This window comes from Cyprinodon tularosa, unplaced genomic scaffold, assembly GCF_016077235.1.
Source record: "Cyprinodon tularosa strain WSP-4 unplaced genomic scaffold, ASM1607723v1 ctg131, whole genome shotgun sequence".
Classification (NCBI taxonomy): Eukaryota; Metazoa; Chordata; class Actinopteri; order Cyprinodontiformes; family Cyprinodontidae; genus Cyprinodon; species Cyprinodon tularosa.
The window spans coordinates 1-14,818 of record NW_024038126.1 but is presented as its reverse complement, the minus strand read 5'-3'; the positions used below and the strand labels follow the sequence as shown (position 1 = coordinate 14,818).

Here is a 14,818-nt window from a genome sequence, read left to right as displayed (position 1 = left end):
GCCACCTGTGCAACAAATCCAGTCGTGAAATTTCCTCGCTCCTAAATATTCCACAGTCAACTGTCAGCTGTATTATAAGAAAATGGAAGTGTTTGGGAACGACAGCAACTCAGCCACGAAGTGGTAGGCCACGTAAACTGACGGAGCGGGGTCAGCGGATGCTGACGCGCATAGTGCAAAGAGGTCGCCAACTTTCTGCAGAGTCAATCACTACAGACCTCCAAACTTCATGTAGCTCAAGAACAGTGCGCAGAGAGCTTCATGGAATGGGTTTCCATGGGCGAGCAGCTGCATCCAAGCCATACATCACCAAGTGCAATGCAAAGCGTCGGATGCGGTGGTGTAAAGCACGCCGCCACTGGACTCTAGAGCAGTGGAGACGCGTTCTCTGGAGTGACGAATCGCGCTTCTCCATCTGGCAATCTGATGGACGGGTCTGGGTTTGGCGGTTGCCAGGAGAACGGTACTTGTCTGACTGCATTGTGCCAAGTGTAAAGTTTGGTGGAGGGGGGATTATGGTGTGGGGTTGTTTTTCAGGAGCTGGGCTTGGCCCCTTAGTTCCAGTGAAAGGAACTCTGAATGCTTCAGCATACCAAGACATTTTGGACAATTCCATGCTCCCAACTTTGTGGGAACAGTTTGGAGCTGGCCCCTTCCTCTTCCAACATGACTGTGCACCAGTGCACAAAGCAAGGTCCATAAAGACATGGATGACAGAGTCTGGTGTGGATGAACTTGACTGGCCTGCACAGAGTCCTGACCTCAACCCGATAGAACACCTTTGGGATGAATTAGAGCGGAGACTGAGAGCCAGGCCTTCTCGTCCAACATCAGTGTGCGACCTCACAAATGCGCTTCTGGAAGAATGGTCAAAAATTCCCATAAACACACTCCTAAACCTTGTGGACAGCCTTCCCAGAAGAGTTGAAGCTGTTCTAGCTGCAAAGGGTGGACCGACGTCATATTGAACCCTATGGATTAGGAACGGGATGTCACTTAAGCTCATATGTGAGTCAAGGCAGGTGAGCAAATACTTTTGGCAATATAGTGTATCTATCTATCTATCTATCTATCTATCTATCTATCTATCTATCTATCTATCTATCTATCTATCTATCGTGTCATTTTCTTAAATGCAGCTATACAGTAGCAGACATTCATCATTTTCCTACTTTCCTTTATGTCTCCTTGGCTGGTCCCTTACAATTCCTTTTTAAACATCAATCTTTGTACTAAAACACTCTGTGATTTGTGGACATTAAGATCTAAAAAGGTCAGACCCTGACATTCAGTGAAAGGGTGGAGTCAGAGAAAAAAAAAATGCATGCTCAGGAGAAGGGCAGTGGCTGGAAGTTGGAGGGGATTTTGCTGGGAGCTGCCGGGAAGTGGGCTGCCATTCGGCTGGCGTTTGACTGGGAAGGGCCATTTTAAATGGCTGCTACTGAACATAGATAATATCTCATGACTTCTCCAAAAATGAGACCCCAACATCTCTTCAGTAAGAGAATTATTGCAATGTTAAATACTGTAGTTAGGAGCAGTTAAACCTACAACTGCTGAGGGTCATTTGAACCTTAAATAATAGAAAATGCTGTGTAGACAGCTGCTCCTACCTTTGGAACATCACTATCTCAACATGGCCCCAAGAATGTTGATTTTTTTTTTTTGTACAGCTGACAAATACAGATAGCTTTGCTGTGTAAGGATATTTACCTAATGACTGAAAAGGTACATGGAAATACTGCTTAGAATGATGTTAACATCACAATTTTGATATATTATGAGGCCATAATATCAAATTTGTGATCTTAATATTCTAAGCAGTGTGCAGATTAGGAATCGCTTTGACAGTATTGGGTGCAATTCTTTTATCCAAGAACCCTGCGCCCTCTAAGACTTTGTATAATTGGTTGGCACTTTTTATAAGGTAGAGCGGTGATAAACCGAGGAATTAATCAAAAAAAAAAAAAACACCCTTTCATACTGAGCTGTGCTTTTAAGAATGAGAGATCAGAATTTGTTTCAATGTTTTAAAAAAATGTATGGATTTCTTATCTTCTAAGATGTTTGTCTGAACCCAAAGAAAATGGATATTTCAAGCATTTATTTATTGTAAGTCATATAATTAAGTCAGAATTTACCAATCATATCAAATATTTTATCAACATTGTGCAGCCATATTGCAAAACGCAGCAAATTTAACTAAATTGACAGGGCAACGGCCTCCTGAAAAACCAGTATGAAAAGCAGAAAAAAAAAGGTACATGGCTGCAAAAAACTTTGAGTTTGCAGTAAAGTTTCTTAAAACTTTGATGCAGGGTTTGGACCGGTAAACAACATTAAAGATTAAATAGGTTTTGGCACTGATTCAGAACATAAGTGTGCAGGATTTGGAGATAATTAAAAGAAACCTTAGAGAAGCTGATGAAGATAACCCTAAATAAATAAATATAGGCAAATATTCCAGCAGAGGTTTGAAATAAGAAATTTCTTTTCCCCCAGATGCCTATATTAAATATGCACTCAGCATATGATTGAGTCCCTGACTGCAGCTTTGTGTCATGTATGGCCTTATATACATTGGTTTTTGGCCAAAAAACAAACAAAAAAACAGGTCAAACATGTAATGGGCAAGTGAAATAAAAAAAGTCCAAGTATTAATACAAATAATACAAAACATTAAATGTTGAGCAATTAATTCTGTGCAGGCTTTGTTGTGCATATTATTTTGGACAAGGGATACTTTTATCAGAAAGAATTGTGGGAGTAGTTACTCAATTATTAAAATGTTCTGTCATAGTTACAAATATTCCATTATTACTAAAGCTTTTTTGGTCTCAGATAAATAACTAGGATGACATATCACTAAATATACATTTAAATATTCTATAAAATATACCCTGCTCAACTTTTACCTATCTTATCTTTTGAAAATCCATAACTCACTTGAACTAGGAGTAAAATTAGCCTTTTAAATTTAACAGTTTTCACTTTTTAGGCTCCTCTAACAAAATATAAGACAAATCCCTCTGGCAATTCTACGGGTATCCCAATCTTAGTGGTTCTAGGCAAACAGTAAGTCTAATGAGCAAACAGAGTCCATCTTTGCAAATGGAAATACAATATAAGTGTGGCTTTGAGGGCCTCAACCACTTTTTACAGAACATTGGTGAAAACAGCATCATGGATGCTAAGGAACTCAGCCAGGTCAAATATAAATTGTTCAGAAGGCTAAAATATTTTTTAAAATATAAAATACTCCAAGGTTTCATACAGATCATAAATACTTGTGTAGAAAGAGGCACAAATCTATCGTCAAGTAGCTTTCTTGCAAGTATAGCATCAATCCGAGCAGCAGCAATAGGTTCATGAAACCTATGGACAATCTGCAAAGATGGGCTGTACATGCAGATTTGTATGTTCTGCTACTATCCTTTTTATCTATTCTCTTATTTTTTTTAAAGCATTCAATCTAAATATTGTGGGGTTTTTTGGCGTTGATTACGTTGTAAAAGATGAGAAACCAAAATTAAATTCCTTGTTTCCTTGTTAAACACAACTCCTTAAGTGGACTGATATTCTGGCAACAGTATACCTGACTGTAAACCTAAGATTTATAAGAAATTATTAAAAGATGTTCCAAGAAATTTTTGTTTACAATTAAATTTAAACCTTTAGAATGAGGTACACCTTGTTAAAAATTTGACCCATCAAGTTTTTTTTAGGACTGAGGCCGATACAAATTATTTTGACATCGGTCAAAACGATTGCCAGTATGTGATGCAAATTTTCTAAGAGACTATTTTTGAAGGTGATATTGTTTTTTTTATTTTTCTCCATTTATTCGATGAAAATGACAGAATGATAATCATTATATAAGTCTCAATTCAGACACAAAGTAAAAATGTATTATACAAATAAAAAAAAACATTAACAATGGATAGTTTCGTAAATGGAGGGAGTTGGACTTCACTTGATCTCAAGACATGGCTGCTGAATGCACTAATAATTCAGCTAAAATATGCACATTTCAGCAGATACAGGTACAAGCAAAAAAGCTACTATCAGCAGACCGATGTATCGGTCTATCTTATCAAGTTGTGCGATTTCCCCAAAACTAAACACCTTGCCCAAGATGCATCACACTCATAAAACATGATGGCAGCAAATTAGTAGGTTGAATCTATGAAATTTGTGTAATGTATTGATTGTATGTATATGATAAAAAAAAAAAAAACTAAAAACTTTTTCTTTTTTTTTCCGGGAATGAAAAACTACAGGCCTAAAATGTTAAAAGCATAGGTTTTAGAATGGCCCAGGAAAAATCGTGACCAATATTTAAACCAAAATATGACTGAGAGGAATTTATGTTCACAGACCCTCTAAATGTCAAAAAGAATTTGCAGAAACATAAAAATACTTGAAGTTCTAATTGCAGGTTATTGTACAAACTATTGACCCTGTGGCAGTGAATTCAAATGCAAACCAAGCTCTTATTAGAATGAAACATTTTGTGCACCTTTTAAAAAAATGCAATATTTTCTAATTTGTCAGTAAAATAAAATGGTTCCAAGATACCAAAACATGGAAAAAGAGTTCAAGAGTTCTAAATAATTTTTAAGGTAATCCCAGTATTTGTTTGGATAATAATACAAAGATATCGATGGAAACTAGAACAACTTGCTTAATGTGTTAGTAATTACAATGGGGTTGCCTTAGGATGACAGAACTGTGACTGCATCTGAATTAACCTTTGAATTTAAAGTGAGTTTCAGCTGACTTATTTTTAAATGCTGTTTAAAGTGTGTATACAAGGAGCTGTGCGCTAATACAGCTCATAACAGGGTTCTTCCAACAATACAATAATGAAAACATTTACCATCCCCTAAAACGACGCACAGTGATACTGCTGTACACTTCGGCTGCAACCCACTCATTCTAAAGATATCACATGTAGACCCACTTTGCAGCACTTACACACGCTCCATGAGGAGCTTATTATTATCAATCTACCCTCGATAGTTTAGTAGACATGAAATGTTACAGACTTAAAACCCAAACCTAAGAAAAACAGCTTAAACAGCAAAGCTGTTATCACTTAATTTGAATTCGGCATTGTCTGCTCTGGTTCAACAATGTAAGCATTTCCAAAAATAAACTACTGCAGTGTACTTTTTAAGCATTCTTCTGATTCAGGAAACCAAGCGACGCATGTAGATACTTACAGTCAAGTAGCGAGCATCCAAATCCACCTTCTTCTCAAGCTCAGAGAGCAACTCATTGTGGAAGCTTTTCAACTGAAAAATAAACCAAAAGGAAAACAGAAACGTCTCATTAAACAGGAATGGTTTCACAGAAGACGTTATGAATGCCTTGACAAACAAAGTGCTGGCTTGTGAAGTATCAGTATATTTCAATAAAGGTTTTGGTTCAAGATTTTATTAAAATGTAGAAAATATTTTGAATATTTGTTGAGTACGCCACATGTAACTTGATAAGTAATGCAATTATTTAGTCACTTTTTAATACATTTGATCATTTTTACTATTATTTATATTTTTCTAAATATCCTGCATTGTCAGAATTCAAGCCTGAAAATATATATTCTATAAAGTGTTCAACTGCAAATAGCTTCCTGCATCCATATACATTAAAGTTTTTATATATATATATAAAAGACAATAAATAGTTTTATATCCTTTGCGATTTAAAGATTGTTGAATAAGGTTCACAGCTTCAGATGCATAGAAAAACTTACATAATCACCTCTATTTTGAAATTCTTTTACTTTCACCATTTTAACAGTGACTTGGTGTAGCTCCTCAAAATTACATTTACCCAACTGTCAAGGATCAACATAAGCTCTTTATCCCTGTTTCAAAGAGTTTTGCATCAAAGATTTATTTAAAAGATATTACATTTGCATTTTGTCTCTAACAAAATGAATAACTGCCAAGTCATTACAGAAGGTCAGATTATATCTGTAGTTCTAATAAAGTTTCAGTGCTTAGAAAATCCTTAATATTTTAGGTATTGATCTAAATTTTATAATATAAAGGCAGTAGTGCTTGTTACCTGAATGTGTGGAGAGAAACCCACAGGTGATCCCTCATAAAACCTTTTGTATCTCAGGTATGCAAATCAGGGTCTAATTTCAGGCGATATTAGCATTTTTGTCTTGTATCGGCTGATATGTGCTTATTTAGGCCGATTCATTGTGCATTCAGGAGCTATGGCTTGAAATCATGTGACACGCATTCATTGCTGCTCCATCCAGTTGCTATCAATTGTTAATATGTTTTCTCAGTAGAAGTATTTTTGTTTTAATTGAGACTTGTGTAACGTGTTATTTTATTTATATGTGTTATATATTATACATTCTCTTCCACATCATGTAAATAAAGAGAAAGCAATATTGGCATAATTGGCAAAAAAAAAAAACATTACACCAGTTACAGTGATATCAGAAGGATCTCATCTGCATTTAAAAAATAAAAACCTTTATTGGTCAATCTCTGGTGCAGATTAGAGTGGCTGGTTACTTAGCGTTTTAAACTAACAGTACTGAAACTGTAAAAGGGCTACTAAAAAGATGCCATTATTTTTTACCTAACATGCTATAAAAGCTAAGTTAATGCTCAAATTATGTTCATAAACAGTTAAAAAAAATTGACTTATCAAATGCAGGAGAATTTTGACCATGACACTAAGATTGAAGGACATGCATTTCCAAATGCATTTTTGGCCCAAAGCAAAATTTCCACATATTATTACTAATAACTGTATTTTTTATTGGAAAATTTGTGTCATAATTTTGCTTGAAAATCAAAACATCTAAGGCAACAAAATGTCATTATGATAATAACATTGACACCTTTCTTGAGGTCAATCTGCAAAAAAAAAAACAACAAAACTCACTTTAGTTTTGAATTCATCTTTGCCTTCTATGACAACCAGAGGCAAAGAGTAACTGGTCAAATTTACTTGAGTAACAAAATGTACACCAAGAGTAATTTTACTCTAACCTTTTACGATTACATGAGCAACATTTTTTAATTCAACACTACCCTTATTTGAGTAAAATTTCTGGCTGCTCACCTCTGGTTATTTTAGTGAACAATAAGGAAAATTGTTTAGATTAAAAAAGCTACAGTCACATGTGCAGCATCTGGTATGTCACTATTGTTTTTCATTGACAGGTAATGTCAATATGGAGTAAAAGTAGAGTCAGTTACTTCAGGTTGTTTGCTCTGTTCTATCATGAGTGTCTTTCCTACTGTATGGGGGAGTGGTGGCCCTAGTGGTTAGGGCATAGAGCCTGGAATCCTGAGGTTCTGAGTTTGAGCCCCACTCCACAGACTGCATCTCTGGGTCTCTGAACAAGACCCTTAACCCCACACTGCTCCCAGGGCGACCCATTATGGCAGCCCACTGCTCCCCGACGGGATGGGTTAATAGGAAGAGGTAAATTTCTCCAATGTGAGACCAATAAAGTTCAATGATATTATTATATATATTTATTTATATATTTATTATTATAAATATTATTATTTATGTATTGATTTCAAAGTTATAATGGAACTCCAGCCATACTACATTTGTGTCTTTTAATGTGGCAAGGTAAAGGGGTGGGTTTTGTTGGACGTGTGCACTACCAACAAACCAACATGATTCGCTGGTGCTTCAGTTGAACTAACTGCATAAGAAATGATTTAGCTGCAGACCTGTGTATAGAGTCTTAATTGGAAGGGACTGAAACTGAGGTGGAAAGGGACACATTACAAAATAAATTCCTCTATAAACTTTAAATGAAAACCTTTACAGACTTGTGGAGTCACTGCAAGCCACACAGGAGGGAGAGATAAGCCACAGGCCACCCACTCCTGTATTACAAGTCAAACTCATATGATTTTATGCTCCTTTGTAAAAAAAATAAAAAATCTTATTTTGCAGGATGGCAGTTTTGAAGGAAAATCTTAAGAGTTTAAATAGAAATTATATTTTACTGTATTTTATCTGGTATATCAAGGACTTCAGGTATAAATCTTTGTTATGAAGACATGAACTGTTGTAGGAACATCTTGAAGCAATAAAAATAAATTTGCTTTTGCATCCTTGTAGTAACTTGTTCCTCTGTGCATATACACTATATTGCCAAAAGTATTTGCTCACCCATCCAAATTATTGGAATCAGGTGTTCCAATCACTTCCATGGCCACAGGTGTATAAATTCAAGCACCTAGGCATGCAGACTGTTTTTACAAACATTTGTGAAAGAATGGGTCGCTCTCAGGAGCTCAGTGAATTCCAGCGTGGAACTGTGATAGGATGCCACCTGTGCAACAAATCCAGTCGTGAAATTTCCTCGCTCCTAAATATTCCACAGTCAACTGTCAGCTGTATTATAAGAAAATGGAAGTGTTTGGGAACGACAGCAACTCAGCCACGAAGTGGTAGGCCACGTAAACTGACGGAGCGGGGTCAGCGGATGCTGAAGCGCATAGTGCGAAGAGGTCGCCAACTTTCTGCAGAGTCAATCACTACAGACCTCCAAACTTCATGTGGCCTTCAGATTAGCTCAAGAACAGTGCGCAGAGAGCTTCATGGAATGGGTTTCCATGGTCGAGCAGCTGCATCCAAGCCATACATCACCAAGTGCAATGCAAAGCGTCGGATGCGGTGGTGTAAAGCACGCCGCCACTGGACTCTAGAGCAGTGGAGACGCGTTCTCTGGAGTGACGAATCGCGCTTCTCCATCTGGCAATCTGATGGACGGGTCTGGGTTTGGCGGTTGCCAGGAGAACGGTACTTGTCTGACTGCATTGTGCCAAGTGTAAAGTTTGGTGGAGGGGGGATTATGGTGTGGGGTTGTTTTTCAGGAGCTGGGCTTGGCCCCTTAGTTCCAGTGAAAGGAACTCTGAATGCTTCAGCATACCAAGACATTTTGGACAATTCCATGCTCCCAACTTTGTGGGAACAGTTTGGAGCTGGCCCCTTCCTCTTCCAACATGACTGTGCACCAGTGCACAAAGCAAGGTCCATAAAGACATGGATGACAGAGTCTGGTGTGGATGAACTTGACTGGCCTGCACAGAGTCCTGACCTCAACCCGATAGAACACCTTTGGGATGAATTAGAGCGGAGACTGAGAGCCAGGCCTTCTCGTCCAACATCAGTGTGCGACCTCACAAATGCGCTTCTGGAAGAATGGTCAAAAATTCCCATAAACACACTCCTAAACCTTGTGGACAGCCTTCCCAGAAGAGTTGAAGCTGTTCTAGCTGCAAAGGGTGGACCGACGTCATATTGAACCCTATGGATTAGGAACGGGATGTCACTTAAGCTCATATGTGAGTCAAGGCAGGTGAGCAAATACTTTTGGCAATATAGTGTATTTGTTAAAATATTCCAATAGATGAAGTCATTGTTAAAACACACAACCACAAACCACTTTAACTTGGAAATACCAACCATTTCCTCGAGCTGCACTTGGATCTGTCTGTGGACCTCAGCCATCTGGAACAGCACGTCCCCTTCACAAGGAGAAACAGAGACATGGAGAAAACAGTATAAATAACCTAAAATACAAACAAAAATAGGATAGAAGAAGAAAACTGGGAGAGAGAAAAAAGTTCAAATGAAAAAAGCAAGAGAGAACCGTCAACCCCAACATGCAAAGCACGTGCACAAACACAAGACACATAACATACGTGACAGTAGACGTTTAACTGGGGTAATGAAGAACACAATGGATGCTTGTTATGAGATGAAAGAGACTGAAACGACTTCATATAAAACTGAATGAAAAAAAAAAAGTAAGCAAGCTAGATTTTAAAGCTTGTGCTTTTTTAAAAGACATCAATATGTCTTCTGGATTATTGAAGTAAAAAGTTTATAGCCTTTAAAATAAATAAAATAAAATATAGAAAAATAAAGAAGGGGCATGCAACTACAATTATCTTTCATGTACCTACAGTCTGCCTCTTCTGAAATTGCAGTGCATTGTCAAGAAAAACAAGAAGCACATTGAGCCAAGGACACGTACCAAACAGAGACCTGGTGGAAAGACTCAAAAATCCAAACGTACAGGAAAAAGATGAGAATGACATTTTCTTAAACTGTGTGTCCAAACCCTCTAAGTTCAGTTGAAATTGTACAAGTTTTCAGCACAGTGAGTTACAGGTCTTGAAAGCAATTAGCTTAAAATGAATGAAGAACAAGTCAAACTTTGAATATCTTGAAAGGAGCAGCCTCCCTTCAGCAGAACTTCATTTTGCTTTTAGACTTCTACTGGGGATGTTAAATGTAAAAGTGTGTCAGCCAACTTCAAAATATCTGTCATTGTATGGACATAATCATACTGGAGAAAGGATCATTAGAGAGACCTTAGCGGAACCTGCATGCTGACATCTGATGTCAGTTTTCTTTTCTGGCTCATTTCACATTCTCCTGCTGCGTCCTCTTAGGAACGATGACCTATTAGCAGCGCCTCTTAGTCCATCTCACAGAGCTTTGCTAGTGAAGTTTGATCTCTTGCAGAAGTTAAGTAAAAACTTTAACTCTGCAACCAAATGCGCTAGAGTGGCTCTTAATTTAAGCAGAGAGCAAGAGAAAAGAAAACAAGAGGACAAAGAAATAACTGATGGAGCAGACTTGGCCAGTGAAGCACAAACTTTTTATACCTTCAGCCATACTAAAAATTTACCAAATTAAGACTGAAATAATCAGTCGGATTAATTGATTATTGAAATAATCATCAACTAATTTATTAATCGATTAATCATTAACTGGAGTATAGAGAATTTAAAACATATCTTTAGCTCACAGAGCGACCCACTTAGAGCAGTATTATACCAAAATTGTAAAGAAAAAAATAAAAATATATAAAGATTTTGCATTTAAGATGAAAAAAAGTAAAAATTTTCATCTGTCAATATTCTCTATCCAAAACTCCTGATGTGGACAAATTTACTGTCACCTGGTTTAATTTCATAAAAATCTTCTTTAAGGAACGTTTGGCCATTTATTTTATAACTTTTTAACTTTGGCCATCTGATTATTAATCGATGAATCAAAAAAAAATAAAATAAAATAATCGACAGATTGATTGACTTTCAAAATAAACATTAGTTGCAGTCCTAAATCAAATGCAGTACTGAGGGAGGTAATGGGAGGTAACTGCTGATCTTTTAATTGAGGCAAATTTACTGCCAAACAGGGTTTAGGTTCAAACAACTATTGGTTTAAAATGAAAAATCCTCTGAAAAGGCAATAATATTCTCAAGGCCATCATACCCATGCCTTGTCCCTGCCTGTGCCTGTGCAAACGCCTTTATAAAAAAACATAGGAATGTTTTTTGTGTGCAATATTTAGCAACATCTTGCATAACCATAGTGTATGTTTTACTTGGAAAATTAAGATATTCAGTAACTGTCCCTAATGGACTCATCTCTCTCTAACCCAAAAGGAATAGCAATTTTGCCCATGTTGCAACCTGTCTGCTGATCTTCTGCCTCACAGAAACAGAGGAGAGGCCAAAGCATCCAGTCAATTCCCAGCAGGCCTTCTAAGCAGCTTACACATCCCTGATCAGAGCCCTGTGAGCTTAGAAACTCTGCCATTCTGTTGGCTTCAACTAGATGGATTAATTAACTAATGAGCATCATCACTAGACTGCAAAAGAAAATCACAAAGATGCATATGTCATCTGATAATAGCAGGGCAAGGGTTTACAGGGAGCCAAAAAGCTGAAAAGTGATTGCATTTCCATGGCATCTTTACTCATCTTCTCTATTTTCATCACTGCACACTGTAAAAACCCAAGCCACAGAGAAAATATACAGAATATCACACTCTGGCAATGTAAATGGTTACCATGGCAATTCCAATATGAGAGCCCATGACAACAGTAACAGGAAAATGATGCTGGAAAAAAACATGTGAATTTTAGCATCTGATACTCCAATCAGTGATTTGTAATGAGACATAATGAGAGGAATTAAATGCAATGTGCCACTTTCATGTTTGTCCTAGAAAATGTCTGGCAGGTATTACATAATGTACAAGACTCACCTACGAGCTATTGGTCTGAACTCTGGTAAATACATGAATGTATTATGACACGTTGAAAACCACAGGGACAAAACAGAAAACAAGCACAGGTATATAATAACAGTGGTAAATGGACCTGTGCCATTACCGTTTCAATATTTCCAAGCTCACTAGTAACATTGAATGTTTCCATGGTGCACAGAAAACAATAGTTTCTTTGTACAGGAGCTATGCACCTGCAGCTCTGCAACAAGCAGACACATGTCTGCTAGCTTAAAACACTGAGTCAGGTAGGGACACATGACTGCAGAACTTGTGTGCCTACGAACAGACTCTACCCTGAAGTGTGACATCAACTTGTGCACTGTGGATGTATTGACTCCTTGTGTAACAGCAGTGATGTTACACCCACACAGGTGGAGAGAGAAAAAACAGAGAGACAGTAACAGAATGTGGGCTATCTAGTAGGAAAAAAAAAAGTGGAAGTTTGCAATGCTGAACAGGGAGAATGAGAGAGAAGAATGGAGGTGGATGGAGAGACACTGAATCACTAGTGAAGGTCAAACCAGATTCACCAGGGGTTGTCATGGAAGCAGGATAATACTAGGGTTGTTGCCATGGGAGAAGCCATAAAACGAGAAGCAATGCTTGAAAAACGTTGTGTACTAAATCCCATTTAGAAATCACCTCCCTTACTATCAGCTCGTGTTACATAAGAATACACACCACGCTTCTAAAGAGAAGTGTGGTGTGTGTACCCCCACATGCTGAGTCTGTCTTCAGTTCTGTGCATGCCTGCTCGCACTGTGTGTGTGGCTTAACACAGACGTTAATACCTGCCTTCCTCACATTCCGACTCCAAGGGGAAACAAACAAGTGGGCAAGAATAATAGGGATGCAGGATAATGTGTGAGACGTAGGTAATAGCTGAGACTCCAGGTGGGCATGTGAGTGTGACTATAGTTCATTAAATTACATCATCTAAATGCAGTTCATTTTGATGTGGAGGGAGTTGAGATTAGATCATTTATTCTTCATATAAACACAAATGCATCCATTTCATGAAATGGTTGCTAAATTCTGTTTGAACTCTTTCCTCACAGGAGGAAAACTACAGTCATCACAGCTGTTTGTAGATTTATTTTCCTTTTTTTTCTACTAGCAACGGTGTCATGCATTCAGGCCATAATGAAGGTTTAACAAGATCTGCTCAGTTGCCAAATAGAAGTAGGTCATTTTACAGCTACAAGTAATCTTGACATTAAATACAAGACGATCAGAGGGAAGATGCAGCATTTAAACCATTTGGGATCAGTGAATAAAAATCCTGACCTCATTTTAAAATGGTGTTTTTATATTTCGAAAGCTAATGATGCATTCATTATACTAATTAAACAGCAAAAAAAAAAAAAATTATAGAGAGGATAACTTGAACTTTTGGGCAGATGTTTACAGCGTTTATATTTTTTTTGTGTTCATCTTTAACAATAAAGGGCATCCAAAAAGTATTCAAGCACTTTGCTTTTCAAATATTTAGCTATATTAGAGGCTTATTCCAAATTAGGTCTGAAACAACTATTCAGCTTAATCGTGATGAATCAATTATTGAAATAATCGTCAGGTAAATTAATAATCGATTAATCATTAACTGGAATATAGAGACTCTTAAACATGCCTTTAGCTGACAGAGCAACCCACTTGGAGAAGTAATTATACAAAAATGGTAAAAGAATTTAAACATTATGCATTTAAGAACTACACATAGTAGTAGGCCCACCTACTACTATTGCACATATTTATTAGGGGGGCCACATGCCGAAGGCATGGCCCACCTATTACTATTGCACATATTTATTCCGCGTATTATTATTATAGCTTATAGTTCTCCTCGTCCCCTAAAAACTTCGGCGCATAACTAGTCACGCACCATTCGTCGGATCAGGCCCCAAGTTGGCACACGCGTAGGGACCAATGGGGCGATGCGTGCTTGTATAAAACTTTCTCATTAGTCCGAAGGTTTGCGAATTATTAGCGAAGACGTCGCAAAAAAATCCCATAGGAAATGAATGGGGAGAGGAAAAAAAAAGCATAAAAAACAGCATTTCACTGTGTCACCATACATTCACCTAAAAAAACAGTTTAAAGCTCAGTTTGTAGATAAATCCTTCGTCTATTTAAAACTGAAGACGGCATGTTGATAACTGCTACGGTTTTTGTATAATCAGACCTCAAGCGCCACAAAGTTTTAGCAAAATCCTGCCTCCTAGAGTGGAGCAACTGAAAAGCTAGAGTGTGAGGCAGCCGTTTTTTTAAGACCAAAAAACATTTTAAACTCGCCCTCACGGCCACATATTTATAGCTAGAGTCACCATTTTTGGTCAGTTTGTAGACTGAAATCTCTGGACCCACACAATGTCTTCGGAATTACGGTAGGATTCAAACTTTTCCTTAAAAACCCTCCAGACCGACCTAAAGTCGATGAAAATCAGAGCATTTTTCCATTGGTTTTGGAGCAGCAGAGGGGAGAAAAACGATTGACAGTATGTGTTTTAAACTCGTCATAAATATTGTTCTGAAAGACACACATACACCAAAGTTGGCATAGTTGGAGTGAAAGGATGGCTGACGCTCACGGTGAAAGAATTTTTTGAATAACTCATACGGTTTTTGCTCAGCAGTCGTTTGTTCGGAGGACATTTTAAGCACCAGAAAGCTGGGTGACAGTGTCCTGCTGCAGCTAGCTCAATCAGAAGCTCAGGTGTGAGG

General features: G+C 37.6%; 1 protein-coding gene across 4 annotated transcripts in view; it reads right to left on the bottom strand.

The window, feature by feature from the left end:
* The window catches only part of LOC119778249 (brain-specific angiogenesis inhibitor 1-associated protein 2-like), a 32,387-nt gene extending 22,770 nt beyond the window's left edge, over window positions 1-9,617 (bottom strand). For all 4 annotated transcript variants that reach the window (XM_038277398.1, XM_038277396.1, XM_038277395.1 and 1 more), the window contains exons 1-2: window positions 9,472-9,617; window positions 5,226-5,297 (exon numbers count right to left, since the gene is read on the bottom strand). In XM_038277398.1, coding sequence (XP_038133326.1) covers window positions 5,226-5,297; window positions 9,472-9,516 — 117 coding nt within the window. In that variant the 5' untranslated portion in view covers window positions 9,517-9,617. The remainder of the gene's footprint in view (window positions 1-5,225; window positions 5,298-9,471) is intronic.
* Between the last annotated feature and the right edge of the window lie 5,201 nt (window positions 9,618-14,818).